Source organism: Salvelinus alpinus, chromosome 27 (genome assembly GCF_045679555.1).
Source record: "Salvelinus alpinus chromosome 27, SLU_Salpinus.1, whole genome shotgun sequence".
NCBI classification, from domain to species: Eukaryota; Metazoa; Chordata; class Actinopteri; order Salmoniformes; family Salmonidae; genus Salvelinus; species Salvelinus alpinus.
Window position 1 is genome coordinate 4551230 of NC_092112.1, and position 18873 is coordinate 4570102.

Consider the following 18873-nt stretch of genomic DNA (forward strand, 5'->3'; position numbering starts at 1 on the left):
GTTGGAAAGGAACGTTGGAAAGGAGCGTTGGAAAGGAGCGTTGGAAAGGAGTGTTCTAATGGAGTGTTGGAAAGGAGCGTTCTAATGGAGCGTTGGAAAGGAGCGTTCTAATGGAGTGTTGGAAAGGAGCGTTCTAATGGAGCGTTGGAAAGGAGCGTTCTAATGGAGTGTTGGAAAGGAGCGTTCTAATGGAGCGTTCTAATGGAGCGTTCTAATGGACCGTTGGAAAGGAGCGTTCTAAAGGAGCGTTCTAATGGAGCGTTGGAAAGGAGTGTTCTAATGGAGTGTTGGAAAAGAAGCGTTCTAAAGGAGCGTTCTAATGGAGCGTTCTAATGGAGTGTTGGAAAGGAGCGTTGGAAAGGAGCGTTGGAAAGGAACGTTGGAAAGGAGCGTTGGAAAGGAGCGTTGGAAAGGAGCGTTCTAATGGAGTGTTGGAAAGGAGCGTTCTAATGGAGCGTTGGAAAGGAGCGTTCTAATGGAGCGTTGGAAAGGAGCGTTCTAAAGGAGCGTTCTAATGGAGCGTTGGAAAGGAGCGTTCTAAAGGAGCGTTCTAATGGAGCGTTGGAAAGGAGCGTTCTAATGGAGTGTTGGAAAGGAGCGTTCTAAAGGAGCGTTCTAAAGGAGCGTTCTAATGGAGCGTTGGAAAGGAGCGTTCTAATGGAGCGTTGGAAAGGAGTGTTCTAATGGAGCGTTGGAAAGGAGCGTTCTAAAGGAGCGTTCTAAAGGAGCGTTCTAATGGAGCGTTGGAAAGGAGCGTTCTAAAGGAGCGTTCTAATGGAGTGTTGGAAAGGAGTGTTCTAATGGAGCGTTGGAAAGGAGCGTTCTAAAGGAGCGTTCTAAAGGAGCGTTCTAATGGAGCGTTGGAAAGGAGCGTTCTAAAGGAGCGTTCTAATGGAGTGTTGGAAAGGAGTGTTCTAATGGAGCGTTGGAAAGGAGCGTTCTAATGGAGCGTTGGAAAGGAGCGTTGGAAAGGAGCGTTCTAAAGGAGCGTTCTAAAGGAGCGTTCTAATGGAGCGTTGGAAAGGAGCGTTCTAAAGGAGCGTTCTAAAGGAGCGTTGGAAAGGAGCGTTGGAAAGGAGCGTTCTAAAGGAGCGTTCTAAAGGAGCGTTCTAATGGAGCGTTCTAAAGGAGCGTTCTAAATGACTATTTCATTCAGATCATGAATGTTCTGAACAGTGTTCTAAAGGTGGTGGGAAAACATCCCTGTAGGTTCCGACTGATCCTGCGCTTGTTTTTGTTCCTTTGCCATCGTTTGCCAGACCTTATCTCTGTCTGTCATGGGATCTCACTGTCAAATATTATTCCATAGATATTATAGTGATAATGTTATTACATTATTACTGTGCCTTCTAATTATGTTATAGATAATTAGCCAACAGGTTCTTGTTGCTCACCTCACCTTTATAAACAGGCTATATGATAGCCTGCCCTGTTTACTGATATTAAATCAACTGTTTAGTAAGTATTGATTTTAAGATAGCGCTTTATCTAAGGTATTGTCCTCTATTGGTGGGTATTGTATGGCTTCACCTATAGCCTACAATACACTGTTCAGGTTTACATTTATTTCAATGCTAAGTGATTTCAATGGTATTTTCCCATTCTTTTTGCTAAGCTAATTCAAATCAAATCAAATCAAATTTTATTAGTCACATACACATGGTTAGCAGATGTTAATGCGAGTGTAGCGAAATGCTTGTGCTTCTAGTTCCGACAATGCAGTAATAACCAACAGTAATCTAACCTAACAATTCCACACTACTACCTTACACACACACACAAGTGTAAGGGATAAAGAATATGTACATAAAGATATATGGATGAGTGGTGGTACAGAACGGCATGGCAGATGCAGTAGATGGTATAGAGTACGGTATATACATATGAGATGAGTACTGTAGGGTATGTAAACATAAAGTGGCATAGTTTAAAGTGGCTAGTGGTACATGTATTGCATAAAGATGGCAAGATGCAGTAGATGATATAGAGTACAGTATATATACATATGAGATGGGTAATGTAGGGTATGTAAACATTGTATTAAGTGGCATTGCTTAAAGTGGCTAGTGGTACATTTTTACATAATTTGTGGTGTTTGTGGTGTTTCCCAGTTCTATGCTAGAATAAGCTAAGCTAATTATATGGCGGTTACCCACTCTATGCTAGAATAATCTAAGCTAATTATATGGCGTTTCCCAACTCTATGCTAGAATAAGCTAAGCTAATTATATGGCGTTTCCCAACTCTTTGAGTGCTAAAGCTAACGTCTCTCTCTGACCTGCAGAAACCAGCTCCTCCCAAACCTGTTGAGGTCAAGCCTAAGAAGGCTATCACCAAGGTAAAGCCATCGACCCCACACACACACACACACACACACACACACACACACACACACACACACACACACACACACTGTCTAGGCATTGGAGCGTGTATCCACAGATGCGTGCTGTGTTCGTTTTAAAGTCTCATGTATCTTTAGTCCGTTTGAAATTTCTCTAAGGTGTTCTCAGTCCTATGTTTTTATTGGTCGTCTTTGTCCTCTGTTGGGATTAGTCGACTCTGTTTCTGTGTTCTGATTGGCTGGCTGTGTCTGTGCTGTGTTCTGATTGGCTGGCTGTGTCTGTGTTGTGTTCTGATTGGCTCTCTCTAACCACAGAACATGAAGGAAAAGAAAGGTGGCGCTAAAGTGAAGGAGGATGGCCCCTCCCATAACGGACAGGCTACGACTGAGGAGGTACGCTAGGCCACACTTCCATCAGAGGAGGAGTAGGGGGGCTGGTGGTGGGATTATAATCATCTAACATGTAGAAGGAGAGAAGGAGTAGGGGGCTGGTGGTGGGATTATAATCATCTAACATGTAGAAGGAGAGAAGGAGTAGGGGGCTGGTGGTGGGATTATAATCATCTAACATGTAGAAGGAGAGGAGGAGTAGGGGGCTGGTGGTGGGATTATAATCATCTAACATGTAGAAGGAGTAGGGGGGCTGGTGGTGGGATTATAATCATCTAACATGTAGAAGGAGGGAAGGAGTAGGGGGGCTGGTGGTGGGATTATAATCATCTAACATGTAGAAGGAGAGGAGGAGTAGGGGGCTGGTGGTGGGATTATAATCATCTAACATGTAGAAGGAGAGGAGGAGTAGGGGGCTGGTGGTGGGATTATAATAATCTAACATAGAGAAGGAGTAGGGGGGCTGGTGGTGGGATTATAATCATCTAACATGTAGAAGGAGAGGAGGAGTAGGGGGCTGGTGGTGGGATTATAATCATCTAACATGTAGAAGGAGAGGAGGAGTAGGGGGCTGGTGGTGGGATTATAATCATCTAACATGTAGAAGGAGAGGAGGAGTAGGGGGCTGGTGGTGGGATTATAATCATCTAACATGTAGAAGGAGTAGGGGGCTGGTGGTGGGATTATAATCATCTAACATGTAGAAGGAGTAGGGGGCTGGTGGTGGGATTATAATCATCTAACATGTAGAAGGAGAGAAGGAGTAGGGGGCTGGTGGTGGGATTATAATCATCTAACATGTAGAAGGAGAGAAGGAGTAGGGGGCTGGTGGTGGGATTATAATCATCTAACATGTAGAAGGAGTAGGGGGCTGGTGGTGGGATTATAATCATCTAACATGTAGAAGGAGTAGGGGGCTGGTGGTGGGATTATAATCATCTAACATGTAGAAGGAGAGAAGGAGTAGGGGGCTGGTGGTGGGATTATAATCATCTAACATGTAGAAGGAGAGAAGGAGTAGGGGGCTGGTGGTGGGATTATAATCATCTAACATGTAGAAGGAGAGGAGGAGTAGGGGGGTGGTGGTGGGATTATAATCATCTAACATGTAGAAGGAGAGAAGGAGTAGGGGGCTGGTGGTGGGATTATAATCATCTAACATAGAGAAGGAGTAGGGGGCTGGTGGTGGGATTATAATCATCTAACATAGAGAAGGAGTAGGGGGCTGGTGGTGGGATTATAATCATCTAACATGTAGAAGGAGAGGAGGAGTAGGGGGCTGGTGGTGGGATTATAATCATCTAACATAGAGAAGGAGTAGGGGGCTGGTGGTGGGATTATAATCATCTAACATGTAGAAGGAGAGAAGGAGTAGGGGGCTGGTGGTGGGATTATAATCATCTAACATGTAGAAGGAGTAGGGGGCTGGTGGTGGGATTATAATCATCTAACATAGAGAAGGAGTAGGGGGCTGGTGGTGGGATTATAATCATCTAACATGTAGAAGGAGAGGAGGAGTAGGGGGCTGGTGGTGGGATTATAATCATCTAACATGTAGAAGGAGAGAAGGAGTAGGGGGCTGGTGGTGGGATTATAATCATCTAACATGTAGAAGGAGAGAAGGAGTAGGGGGCTGGTGGTGGGATTATAATCATCTAACATGTAGAAGGAGAGGAGGAGTAGGGGGCTGGTGGTGGGATTATAATCATCTAACATGTAGAAGGAGAGGAGGAGTAGGGGGCTGGTGGTGGGATTATAATCATCTTTAACATGTAGAAGGAGAGAAGGAGTAGGGGGCTGGTGGTGGGATTATAATCATCTAACATAGAGAAGGAGAGGAGGAGTAGGGGGCTGGTGGTGGGATTATAATCATCTAACATGTAGAAGGAGAGAAGGAGTAGGGGGCTGGTGGTGGGATTATAATCATCTAACATAGAGAAGGAGTAGGGGGCTGGTGGTGGGATTATAATCATCTAACATGTAGAAGGAGAGAAGGAGTAGGGGGCTGGTGGTGGGATTATAATCATCTAACATAGAGAAGGAATAGGGGGGCTGGTGGTGGGATTATAATCATCTAACATGTAGAAGGAGTAGGGGGCTGGTGGTGGGATTATAATCATCTAACATGTAGAAGGAGAGGAGGAGTAGGGGGCTGGTGTTGGGATTATAATCATCTAACATGTAGAAGGAGAGGAGGAGTAGGGGGCTGGTGTTGGGATTATAATCATCTAACATGTAGAAGGAGAGAAGGAGTAGGGGGCTGGTGGTGGGATTATAATCTTCTAACATGTAGAAGGAGAGGAGGAGTAGGGGGCTGGTGTTGGGATTATAATCATCTAACATGTAGAAGGAGTAGGGAGGCTGGTGGTGGGATTATAATCATCTAACATGTAGAAGGAGTAGGGGGGCTGGTGGTGGGATTATAATCATCTAACATGTAGGAGGGAAGGAGTAGGGGGGCTGGTGGTGGGATTATAATCATCTAACATGTAGAAGGAGAGGAGGAGTAGGGGGCTGGTGGTGGGATTATAATCATCTAACATGTAGAAGGAGTAGGGGGGCTGGTTGTGGGATTATAATCATCTAACATGTAGAAGGAGGGAAGGAGTAGGGGGGCTGGTGGTGGGATTATAATCATCTAACATGTAGAAGGAGAGGAGGGGTAGGGGGCTGGTGGTGGGATTATAATCATCTAACATGTAGAAGGAGTAGGGGGGCTGGTTGTGGGATTATAATCATCTAACATGTAGAAGGAGGGAAGGAGTAGGGGGGCTGGTGGTGGGATTATAATCATCTAACATGTAGAAGGAGAGGAGGAGTAGGGGGCTGGTGGTGGGATTATAATCATCTAACATGTAGAAGGAGAGGAGGAGTAGGGGGCTGGTGGTGGGATTATAATCATCTAACATGTAGAAGGAGAGAAGGAGTAGGGGGGCTGGTGGTGGGATTATAATCATCTAACATGTAGAAGGAGAGGAGGAGTAGGGGGCTGGTGGTGGGATTATAATCATCTAACATGTAGAAGGAGAGGAGGAGTAGGGGGCTGGTGGTGGGATTATAATCATCTAACATGTAGAAGGAGAGGAGGAGTAGGGGGCTGGTGGTGGGATTATAATCATCTAACATGTAGAAGGAGAGGAGGAGTAGGGGGGCTGGTGGTGGGATTATAATCATCTAACATGTAGAAGGAGAGGAGGAGTAGGGGGCTGGTGGTGGGATTATAATCATCTAACATGTAGAAGGAGAGAAGGAGTAGGGTGCTGGTGGTGGGATTATAATCATCTAACATAGAGAAGGAGAGGAGGAGTAGGGGGCTGGTGGTGGGATTATAATCATCTAACATGTAGAAGGAGTAGGGGGCTGGTGGTGGGATTATAATCATCTAACATGTAGAAGGAGTAGGGGGCTGGTGGTGGGATTATAATCATCTAACATGTAGAAGGAGAGAAGGAGTAGGGGGCTGGTGGTGGGATTATAATCATCTAACATGTAGAAGGAGTAGGGGGCTGGTGGTGGGATTATAATCATCTAACATGTAGAAGGAGTAGGGGGCTGGTGGTGGGATTATAATCATCTAACATGTAGAAGGAGAGAAGGAGTAGGGGGCTGGTGGTGGGATTATAATCATCTAACATAGAGAAGGAGAGGAGGAGTAGGGGGCTGGTGGTGGGATTATAATCATCTAACATGTAGAAGGAGTAGGGGGCTGGTGGTGGGATTATAATCATCTAACATGTAGAAGGAGTAGGGGGCTGGTGGTGGGATTATAATCATCTAACATGTAGAAGGAGAGAAGGAGTAGGGGGCTGGTGGTGGGATTATAATCATCTAACATGTAGAAGGAGTAGGGGGCTGGTGGTGGGATTATAATCATCTAACATGTAGAAGGAGTAGGGGGCTGGTGGTGGGATTATAATCATCTAACATGTAGAAGGAGAGAAGGAGTAGGGGGCTGGTGGTGGGATTATAATCATCTAACATGTAGAAGGAGAGAAGGAGTAGGGGGCTGGTGGTGGGATTATAATCATCTAACATGTAGAAGGAGAGGAGGATTAGGGGGCTGGTGGTGGGATTATAATCATCTAACATGTAGAAGGAGAGAAGGAGTAGGGGGCTGGTGGTGGGATTATAATCATCTAACATGTAGAAGGAGAGGAGGAGTAGGGGGCTGGTGGTGGGATTATAATCATCTAACATGTAGAAGGAGAGAAGGAGTAGGGGGCTGGTGGTGGCATTATAATCATCTAACATGTAGAAGGAGTAGGGGGCTGGTGGTGGGATTATAATCATCTAACATAGAGAAGGAGTAGGGGGCTGGTGGTGGGATTATAATCATCTAACATGTAGGAGGCTGGTGGTGGGATTATAATCATCTAACATGTAGAAGGAGAGGAGGAGTAGGGGGCTGGTGGTGGGATTATAATCATCTAACATGTAGAAGGAGTAGGGGGCTGGTGGTGGGATTATAATCATCTAACATGTAGAAGGAGAGGAGGAGTAGGGGGCTGGTGGTGGGATTATAATCATCTAACATGTAGAAGGAGTAGGGGGCTGGTGGTGGGATTATAATCATCTAACATGTAGAAGGAGAGAAGGAGTAGGGGGCTGGTGGTGGGATTATAATCATCTAACATGTAGAAGGAGAGGAGGAGTAGGGGGCTGGTGGTGGGATTATAATCATCTAACATAGAGAAGGAGTAGGGGGCTGGTGGTGGGATTATAATCATCTAACATGTAGAAGGAGAGAAGGAGTAGGGGGCTGGTGGTGGGATTATAATCATCTAACATGTAGAAGGAGAGGAGGAGTAGGGGGCTGGTGGTGGGATTATAATCATCTAACATGTAGAAGGAGTAGGGGGCTGGTGGTGGGATTATAATCATCTAACATGTAGAAGGAGAGAAGGAGTAGGGGGGCTGGTGGTGGGATTATAATCATCTAACATGTAGAAGGAGAGAAGGAGTAGGGGGCTGGTGGTGGGATTATAATCATCTAACATGTAGAAGGAGTAGGGGGCTGGTGGTGGGATTATAATCATCTAACATGTAGAAGGAGTAGGGGGCTGGTGGTGGGATTATAATCATCTAACATGTAGAAGGAGAGGAGGAGTAGGGGGCTGGTGGTGGGATTATAATCATCTAACATGTAGAAGGAGAGAAGGAGTAGGGGGCTGGTGGTGGGATTATAATCATCTAACATGTAGAAGGAGAGAAGGAGTAGGGGGCTGGTGGTGGGATTATAATCATCTAACATGTAGAAGGAGAGGAGGAGTAGGGGGCTGGTGGTGGGATTATAATCATCTAACATGTAGAAGGAGAGAAGGAGTAGGGGGGCTGGTGGTGGGATTATAATCATCTAACATGTAGAAGGAGAGGAGGAGTAGGGGGCTGGTGGTGGGATTATAATCATCTAACATAGAGAAGGAGTAGGGGGCTGGTGGTGGGATTATAATCATCTAACATGTAGAAGGAGAGGAGGAGTAGGGGGCTGGTGGTGGGATTATAATCATCTAACATGTAGAAGGAGTAGGGGGCTGGTGGTGGGATTATAATCATCTAACATGTAGAAGGAGAGGAGGAGTAGGGTGCTGGTGGTGGGATTATAATCATCTAACATGTAGAAGGAGTACGGGCCTGGTGGTGGGATTATAATCATCTAACATGTAGAAGGAGTAGGGGGCTGGTGGTGGGATTATAATCATCTAACATGTAGAAGGAGTAGGGGGCTGGTGGTGGGATTATAATCATCTAACATGTAGAAGGAGTAGGGGGCTGGTGGTGGGATTTTAATCATCTAACATGTAGAAGGAGTAGGGGGCTGGTGGTGGGATTATAATCATCTAACATGTAGAAGGAGTAGGGGGCTGGTGGTGGGATTATAATCATCTAACATAGAGAAGGAGTAGGGGGCTGGTGGTGGGATTATAATCATCTAACATGTAGAAGGAGAGGAGGAGTAGGGGGCTGGTGGTGGGATTATAATCATCTAACATGTAGAAGGAGAGGAGGAGTAGGGGGCTGGTGGTGGGATTATAATCATCTAACATGTAGAAGGAGAGGAGGAGTAGGGGGCTGGTGGTGGGATTATAATCATCTAACATGTAGAAGGAGAGAAGGAGTAGGGGGCTGGTGGTGGGATTATAATCATCTAACATGTAGAAGGAGAGAAGGAGTAGGGGGCTGGTGGTGGGATTATAATCATCTAACATGTAGAAGGAGTAGGGGGCTGGTGGTGGGATTATAATCATCTAACATGTAGAAGGAGAGAAGGAGTAGGGGGCTGGTGGTGGGATTATAATCATCTAACATGTAGAAGGAGAGAGGAGTAGGGGGCTGGTGGTGGGATTATAATCATCTAACATGTAGAAGGAGAGGAGGAGTAGGGGGCTGGTGGTGGGATTATAATCATCTAACATGTAGAAGGAGAGGAGGAGTAGGGGGCTGGTGGTGGGATTATAATCATCTAACATGTAGAAGGAGAGAAGGAGTAGGGGGGCTGGTGGTGGGATTATAATCATCTAACATGTAGAAGGAGAGGAGGAGTAGGGGGCTGGTGGTGGGATTATAATCATCTAACATAGAGAAGGAGTAGGGGGCTGGTGGTGGGATTATAATCATCTAACATGTAGAAGGAGTAGGGGGCTGGTGGTGGGATTATAATCATCTAACATGTAGAAGGAGAGGAGGAGTAGGGGGCTGGTGGTGGGATTATAATCATCTAACATGTAGAAGGAGAGAAGGAGTAGGGGGCTGGTGGTGGGATTATAATCATCTAACATGTAGAAGGAGTAGGGGGCTGGTGGTGGGATTATAATCATCTAACATGTAGAAGGAGTAGGGGGCTGGTGGTGGGATTATAATCATCTAACATGTAGAAGGAGTAGGGGGCTGGTGGTGGGATTATAATCATCTAACATGTAGAAGGAGAGAAGGAGTAGGGGGCTGGTGGTGGGATTATAATCATCTAACATGTAGAAGGAGAGGAGGAGTAGGGGGCTGGTGGTGGGATTATAATCATCTAACATGTAGAAGGAGAGAAGGAGTAGGGGGCTGGTGGTGGGATTATAATCATCTAACATGTAGAAGGAGAGGAGGAGTAGGGGGCTGGTGGTGGGATTATAATCATCTAACATGTAGAAGGAGAGAAGGAGTAGGGGGCTGGTGGTGGCATTATAATCATCTAACATGTAGAAGGAGAGGAGGAGTAGGGGGCTGGTGGTGGGATTATAATCATCTAACATAGAGAAGGAGTAGGGGGCTGGTGGTGGGATTATAATCATCTAACATGTAGGAGGCTGGTGGTGGGATTATAATCATCTAACATGTAGAAGGAGAGGAGGAGTAGGGGGGCTGGTGGTGGGATTATAATCATCTAACATGTAGAAGGAGAGGAGGAGTAGGGGGCTGGTGGTGGGATTATAATCATCTAACATGTAGAAGGAGAGGAGGAGTAGGGGGCTGGTGGTGGGATTATAATCATCTAACATGTAGAAGGAGAGGAGGAGTAGGGGGCTGGTGGTGGGATTATAATCATCTAACATGTAGAATGAGAGAAGGAGTAGGGGGGCTGGTGGTGGGATTATAATCATCTAACATGTAGAAGGAGAGAAGGAGTAGGGGGCTGGTGGTGGGATTATAATCATCTAACATGTAGAAGGAGAGGAGGAGTAGGGGGCTGGTGGTGGGATTATAATCATCTAACATGTAGAAGGAGAGAAGGAGTAGGGGGCTGGTGGTGGGATTATAATCATCTAACATGTAGAAGGAGTAGGGGGCTGGTGGTGGGATTATAATCATCTAACATGTAGAAGGAGAGGAGGAGTAGGGGGCTGGTGGTGGGATTATAATCATCTAACATGTAGAAGGAGAGGAGGAGTAGGGGGCTGGTGGTGGGATTATAATCATCTAACATGTAGAAGGAGAGAAGGAGTAGGGGGGCTGGTGGTGGGATTATAATCATCTAACATAGAGAAGGAGTAGGGGGCTGGTGGTGGGATTATAATCATCTAACATGTAGAAGGAGAGGAGGAGTAGGGGGCTGGTGGTGGGATTATAATCATCTAACATGGAGAAGGAGTAGGGGGCTGGTGGTGGGATTATAATCATCTAACATGTAGAAGGAGAGGAGGAGTAGGGGGCTGGTGGTGGGATTATAATCATCTAACATGTAGAAGGAGTAGGGGGCTGGTGGTGGGATTATAATCATCTAACATGTAGAAGGAGAGGAGGAGTAGGGTGCTGGTGGTGGGATTATAATCATCTAACATGTAGAAGGAGTACGGGCCTGGTGGTGGGATTATAATCATCTAACATGTAGAAGGAGTAGGGGGCTGGTGGTGGGATTATAATCATCTAACATGTAGAAGGAGTAGGGGGCTGGTGGTGGGATTATAATCATCTAACATGTAGAAGGAGTAGGGGGCTGGTGGTGGGATTTTAATCATCTAACATGTAGAAGGAGTAGGGGGCTGGTGGTGGGATTATAATCATCTAACATGTAGAAGGAGTAGGGGGCTGGTGGTGGGATTATAATCATCTAACATAGAGAAGGAGTAGGGGGCTGGTGGTGGGATTATAATCATCTAACATGTAGAAGGAGAGGAGGAGTAGGGGGCTGGTGGTGGGATTATAATCATCTAACATGTAGAAGGAGAGGAGGAGTAGGGGGCTGGTGGTGGGATTATAATCATCTAACATGTAGAAGGAGAGGAGGAGTAGGGGGCTGGTGGTGGGATTATAATCATCTAACATGTAGAAGGAGAGAAGGAGTATGGGGCTGGTGGTGGGATTATAATCATCTAACATGTAGAAGGAGTAGGGGGCTGGTGGTGGGATTATAATCATCTAACATGTAGAAGGAGAGGAGGAGTAGGGGGCTGGTGGTGGGATTATAATCATCTAACATGTAGAAGGAGAGGAGGAGTAGGGGGCTGGTGGTGGGATTATAATCATCTAACATGTAGAAGGAGAGGAGGAGTAGGGGGCTGGTGGTGGGATTATAATCATCTAACATAGAGAAGGAGTAGGGGGCTGGTGGTGGGATTATAATCATCTAACATGTAGAAGGAGAGGAGGAGTAGGGGGCTGGTGGTGGGATTATAATCATCTAACATGTAGAAGGAGTAGGGGGCTGGTGGTGGGATTATAATCATCTAACATGTAGAAGGAGAGGAGGAGTAGGGGGCTGGTGGTGGGATTATAATCATCTAACATGTAGAAGGAGTACGGGCCTGGTGGTGGGATTATAATCATCTAACATGTAGAAGGAGTAGGGGGCTGGTGGTGGGATTATAATCATCTAACATGTAGAAGGAGTAGGGGGCTGGTGGTGGGATTATAATCATCTAACATGTAGAAGGAGTAGGGGGCTGGTGGTGGGATTTTAATCATCTAACATGTAGAAGGAGTAGGGGGCTGGTGGTGGGATTATAATCATCTAACATGTAGGGGGCTGGTGGTGGGATTATAATCATCTAACATAGAGAAGGAGTAGGGGGCTGGTGGTGGGATTATAATCATCTAACATGTAGAAGGAGAGGAGGAGTAGGGGGCTGGTGGTGGGATTATAATCATCTAACATGTAGAAGGAGAGGAGGAGTAGGGGCTGGTGGTGGGTTTATAATCATCTAACATGTAGAAGGAGAGGAGGAGTAGGGGGCTGGTGGTGGGATTATAATCATCTAACATGTAGAAGGAGAGAAGGAGTAGGGGGCTGGTGGTGGGATTATAATCATCTAACATGTAGAAGGAGTAGGGGGCTGGTGGTGGGATTATAATCATCTAACATGTAGGGGGCTGGTGGTGGGATTATAATCATCTAACATGTAGAAGGAGAGAAGGAGTAGGGGGCTGGTGGTGGGATTATAATCATCTAACATGTAGAAGGAGTAGGCGGCTGGTGGTGGGATTATAATCATCTAACATGTAGAAGGAGAGGAGGAGTAGGGGGGCTGGTGGTGGGATTATAATCATCTAACATGTAGAAGGAGAGAAGGAGTAGGGGGCTGGTGGTGGGATTATAATCATCTAACATAGAGAAGGAGTAGGGGGCTGGTGGTGGGATTATAATCATCTAACATGTAGAAGGAGAGAAGGAGTAGGGGGCTGGTGGTGGGATTATAATCATCTAACATGTAGAAGGAGAGAAGGAGTAGGGGGCTGGTGGTGGGATTATAATCATCTAACATGTAGAAGGAGAGAAGGAGTAGGGGGCTGGTGGTGGGATTATAATCATCTAACATGTAGAAGGAGAGGAGGAGTAGGGGGCTGGTGGTGGGATTATAATCATCTAACATGTAGAAGGAGAGAAGGAGTAGGGGGCTGGTGGTGGGATTATAATCATCTAACATGTAGAAGGAGTAGGGGGCTGGTGGTGGGATTATAATCATCTAACATGTAGAAGGAGAGAAGGAGTAGGGGGCTGGTGGTGGGATTATAATCATCTAACATAGAGAAGGAGTAGGGGGCTGGTGGTGGGATTATAATCATCTAACATGTAGAAGGAGAGAAGGAGTAGGGGGCTGGTGGTGGGATTATAATCATCTAACATGTAGAAGGAGAGAAGGAGTAGGGGGCTGGTGGTGGGATTATAATCATCTAACATGTAGAAGGAGAGAAGGAGTAGGGGGCTGGTGGTGGGATTATAATCATCTAACATGTAGAAGGAGAGGAGGAGTAGGGGGCTGGTGGTGGGATTATAATCATCTAACATGTAGAAGGAGAGAAGGAGTAGGGGGCTGGTGGTGGGATTATAATCATCTAACATGTAGAAGGAGTAGGGGGCTGGTGGTGGGATTATAATCATCTAACATGTAGAAGGAGAGGAGGAGTAGGGGGCTGGTGGTGGGATTATAATCATCTAACATGTAGAAGGAGAGGAGGAGTTGGGGGCTGGTGGTGGAATTATTATCATCTAACATGTAGAAGGAGAGGAGGAGTAGGGGGCTGGTGGTGGGATTATAATCATCTAACATGTAGAAGGAGAGAAGGAGTAGGGGGGCTGGTGGTGGGATTATAATCATCTAACATGTAGAAGGAGAGGAGGAGTAGGGGGCTGGTGGTGGGATTATAATCATCTAACATGTAGAAGGAGAGGAGGAGTAGGGGGCTGGTGGTGGGATTATAATCATCTAACATGTAGAAGGAGTAGAGGGGCTGGTGGTGGGATTATAATCATCTAACATGTAGAAGGAGAGAAGGAGTAGGGGGCTGGTGGTGGGATTATAATCATCTAACATGTAGAAGGAGAGGAGGAGTAGGGGGCTGGTGGTGGGATTATAATAATCTAACATGTAGAAGGAGAGGAGAGGAGTAGGGGGCTGGTGGTGGGATTATAATCATCTAACATGTAGAAGGAGAGAAGGAGTAGGGGGCTGGTGGTGGGATTATAATCATCTAACATGTAGAAGGAGAGGAGGAGTAGGGGGCTGGTGGTGGGATTATAATCATCTAACATGTAGAAGGAGTAGGGGGCTGGTGGTGGGATTATAATCATCTAACATGTAGAAGGAGAGAAGGAGTAGGGGGCTGGTGGTGGGATTATAATCATCTAACATGTAGAAGGAGAGGAGGGGGGTGGGGCTGGTGGTGGGATTATAATAATCTAACATGTAGAAGGAGAGGAGAGGAGTAGGGGGCTGGTGGTGGGATTATAATCATCTAACATGTAGAAGGAGTAGGGGGCTGGTGGTGGAATTATAATCATCTAACATGTAGAAGGAGAGGAGGAGTAGGGGGCTGGTGGTGGGATTATAATCATCTAACATGTAGAAGGAGAGAAGGAGTAGGGGGCTGGTGGTGGGATTATAATCATCTAACATGTAGAAGGAGAGGAGAAGGAGTGTGTTGGTGGTGGGATTATAATCATCTAACATAGAGAAGGAGTAGGGGGCTGGTGGTGGGATTATAATCATCTAACATAGAGAAGGAGTAGGGGGCTGGTGGTGGGATTATAATCATCTAACATAGAGAAGGAGAGGAGGAGTAGGGGGCTGGTGGTGGGATTATAATCATCTAACATAGAGAAGGAGTAGGGGGCTGGTGGTGGGATTATAATCATCTAACATGTAGAAGGAGAGGAGGAGTAGGGGGCTGGTGGTGGGATTATAATCATCTAACATGTAGAAGGAGTAGGGGGCTGGTGGTGGGATTATAATCATCTAACATGTAGAAGGAGAGGAGGAGTAGGGGGCTGGTGGTGGGATTATAATCATCTAACATGTAGAAGGAGAGGAGGAGTAGGGGGCTGGTGGTGGGATTATAATAATCTAACATGTAGAAGGAGAGAAGGAGTAGGGGGGCTGGTGGTGGGATTATAATCATCTAACATGTAGAAGGAGAGAAGGAGTAGGGGGCTGGTGGTGGGATTATAATCATCTAACATGTAGAAGGAGAGGAGGAGTAGGGGGCTGGTGGTGGGATTATAATCATCTAACATGTAGAAGGAGAGAAGGAGTAGGGGGCTGGTGGTGGGATTATAATCATCTAACATGTAGAAGGAGTAGGGGGCTGGTGGTGGGATTATAATCATCTAACATGTAGAAGGAGAGGAGGAGTAGGGGGCTGGTGGTGGGATTATAATCATCTAACATGTAGAAGGAGAGGAGGAGTAGGGGGCTGGTGGTGGGATTATAATCATCTAACATGTAGAAGGAGAGGAGGAGTAGGGGGCTGGTGGTGGGATTATAATCATCTAACATAGAGAAGGAGTAGGGGGCTGGTGGTGGGATTATAATCATCTAACATGTAGAAGGAGAGGAGGAGTAGGGGGCTGGTGGTGGGATTATAATCATCTAACATGTAGAAGGAGTAGGGGGCTGGTGGTGGGATTATAATCATCTAACATGTAGAAGGAGAGGAGGAGTAGGGGGCTGGTGGTGGGATTATAATCATCTAACATGTAGAAGGAGTACGGGCCTGGTGGTGGGATTATAATCATCTAACATGTAGAAGGAGTAGGGGGCTGGTGGTGGGATTATAATAATCTAACATGTAGAAGGAGTAGGGGGCTGGTGGTGGGATTATAATCATCTAACATGTAGAAGGAGTAGGGGGCTGGTGGTGGGATTTTAATCATCTAACATGTAGAAGGAGTAGGGGGCTGGTGGTGGGATTATAATCATCTAACATGTAGAAGGAGTAGGGGGCTGGTGGTGGGATTATAATCATCTAACATGTAGAAGGAGGAGGAGTAGGGGGCTGGTGGTTGGATTATAATCATCTAACATGTAGAAGGAGAGGAGGAGTAGGGGGCTGGTGGTGGGATTATAATCATCTAACATGTAGAAGGAGAGGAGGAGTAGGGGCTGGTGGTGGGATTATAATCATCTAACATGTAGAAGGAGAGGAGGAGTAGGGGGCTGGTGGTGGGATTATAATCATCTAACATGTAGAAGGAGAGAGGAGTAGGGGGCTGGTGGTGGGATTATAATCATCTAACATGTAGAAGGAGAGAAGGAGTATGGGGCTGGTGGTGGGATTATAATCATCTAACATGTAGAAGGAGTAGGGGGCTGGTGGTGGGATTATAATCATCTAACATGTAGAAGGAGAGGAGGAGTAGGGGGCTGGTGGTGGGATTATAATCATCTAACATGTAGAAGGAGAGGAGGAGTAGGGGGCTGGTGGTGGGATTATAATCATCTAACATGTAGAAGGAGAGGAGGAGTAGGGGGCTGGTGGTGGGATTATAATCATCTAACATGTAGAAGGAGTAGGGGGCTGGTGGTGGGATTATAATCATCTAACATGTAGAAGGAGTAGGGGGCTGGTGGTGGGATTATAATCATCTAACATGTAGAAGGAGAGGAGGAGTAGGGGGCTGGTGGTGGGATTATAATCATCTAACATGTAGAAGGAGAGGAGGAGTAGGGGGCTGGTGGTGGGATTATAATAATCTAACATGTAGAAGGAGAGAAGGAGTAGGGGGGCTGGTGGTGGGATTATAATCATCTAACATGTAGAAGGAGAGAAGGAGTAGGGGGCTGGTGGTGGGATTATAATCATCTAACATGTAGAAGGAGTAGGGGGCTGGTGGTGGGATTATAATCATCTAACATGTAGAAGGAGAGGAGGAGTAGGGGGCTGGTGGTGGGATTATAATCATCTAACATGTAGAAGGAGAGGAGGAGTAGGGGGCTGGTGGTGGGATTATAATCATCTAACATGTAGAAGGAGAGGAGGAGTAGGGGGCTGGTGGTGGGATTATAATCATCTAACATGTAGAAGGAGTAGGGGGCTGGTGGTGGGATTATAATCATCTAACATGTAGAAGGAGAGGAGGAGTAGGGGGCTGGTGGTGGGATTATAATCATCTAACATGTAGAAGGAGAGGAGGAGTAGGGGGCTGGTGGTGGGATTATAATAATCTAACATGTAGAAGGAGAGAAGGAGTAGGGGGGCTGGTGGTGGGATTATAATCATCTAACATGTAGAAGGAGAGAAGGAGTAGGGGGCTGGTGGTGGGATTATAATCATCTAACATGTAGAAGGAGAGGAGGAGTAGGGGGCTGGTGGTGGGATTATAATCATCTAACATGTAGAAGGAGAGAAGGAGTAGGGGGCTGGTGGTGGGATTATAATCATCTAACATGTAGAAGGAGTAGGGGGCTGGTGGTGGGATTATAATCATCTAACATGTAGAAGGAGAGGAGGAGTAGGGGGCTGGTGGTGGGATTATAATCATCTAACATGTAGAAGGAGAGGAGGAGTAGGGGGCTGGTGGTGGGATTATAATCATCTAACATGTAGAAGGAGAGGAGGAGTAGGGGGCTGGTGGTGGGATTATAATCATCTAACATAGAGAAGGAGTAGGGGGCTGGTGGTGGGATTATAATCATCTAACATGTAGAAGGAGAGGAGGAGTAGGGGGCTGGTGGTGGGATTATAATCATCTAACATGTAGAAGGAGTAGGGGGCTGGTGGTGGGATTATAATCATCTAACATGTAGAAGGAGAGGAGGAGTAGGGGGCTGGTGGTGGGATTATAATCATCTAACATGTAGAAGGAGTACGGGCCTGGTGGTGGGATTATAATCATCTAACATGTAGAAGGAGTAGGGGGCTGGTGGTGGGATTATAATAATCTAACATGTAGAAGGAGTAGGGGGCTGGTGGTGGGATTATAATCATCTAACATGTAGAAGGAGTAGGGGGCTGGTGGTGGGATTTTAATCATCTAACATGTAGAAGGAGTAGGGGGCTGGTGGTGGGATTATAATCATCTAACATGTAGAAGGAGTAGGGGGCTGGTGGTGGGATTATAATCATCTAACATAGAGAAGGAGTAGGGGGCTGGTGGTGGGATTATAATCATCTAACATGTAGAAGGAGAGGAGGAGTAGGGGGCTGGTGGTGGGATTATAATCATCTAACATGTAGAAGGAGAGGAGGAGTAGGGGCTGGTGGTGTGATTATAATCCTCTAACATGTAGAAGGAGAGGAGGAGTAGGGGGCTGGTGGTGGGATTATAATCATCTAACATGTAGAAGGAGAGAAGGAGTAGGGGGCTGGTGGTGGGATTATAATCATCTAACATGTAGAAGGAGAGAAGGAGTAGGGGGCTGGTGGTGGGATTATAATCATCTAACATGTAGGGGGCTGGTGGTGGGATTATAATCATCTAACATGTAGAAGGAGAGAAGGAGTAGGGGGCTGGTGGTGGGATTATAATCATCTAACATAGAGAAGGAGTAGGGGGCTGGTGGTGGGATTATAATCATCTAACATGTAGAAGGAGAGAAGGAGTAGGGGGCTGGTGGTGGGATTATAATCATCTAACATGTAGAAGGAGAGAAGGAGTAGGGGGCTGGTGGTGGGATTATAATCATCTAACATGTGGAAGGAGAGAAGGAGTAGGGGGCTGGTGGTGGGATTATAATCATCTAACATGTAGAAGGAGAGGAGGAGTAGTGGGCTGGTGGTGGGATTATAATCATCTAACATGTAGAAGGAGAGAAGGAGTAGGGGGCTGGTGGTGGGATTATAATCATCTAACATGTAGAAGGAGTAGGGGGCTGGTGGTGGGATTATAATCATCTAACATGTAGAAGGAGAGGAGGAGTAGGGGGCTGGTGGTGGGATTATAATCATCTAACATGTAGAAGGAGAGGAGGAGTTGGGGGCTGGTGGTGGAATTATTATCA

The 18873-nt window shown here is 46.2% G+C and overlaps 1 protein-coding gene across 3 annotated transcripts in view; it reads left to right on the forward strand.

Annotated features, from left to right (window-relative positions):
* The window catches only part of LOC139555907 (high mobility group nucleosome-binding domain-containing protein 3-like), a 50408-nt gene that overhangs the window by 19249 nt on the left and 12286 nt on the right, over positions 1–18873 (forward strand). For all 3 annotated transcript variants that reach the window (XM_071369269.1, XM_071369271.1, XM_071369270.1), the window contains 2 exons: positions 2285–2338; positions 2660–2737. In XM_071369269.1, coding sequence (XP_071225370.1) covers positions 2285–2338; positions 2660–2737 — 132 coding nt within the window. The remainder of the gene's footprint in view (positions 1–2284; positions 2339–2659; positions 2738–18873) is intronic.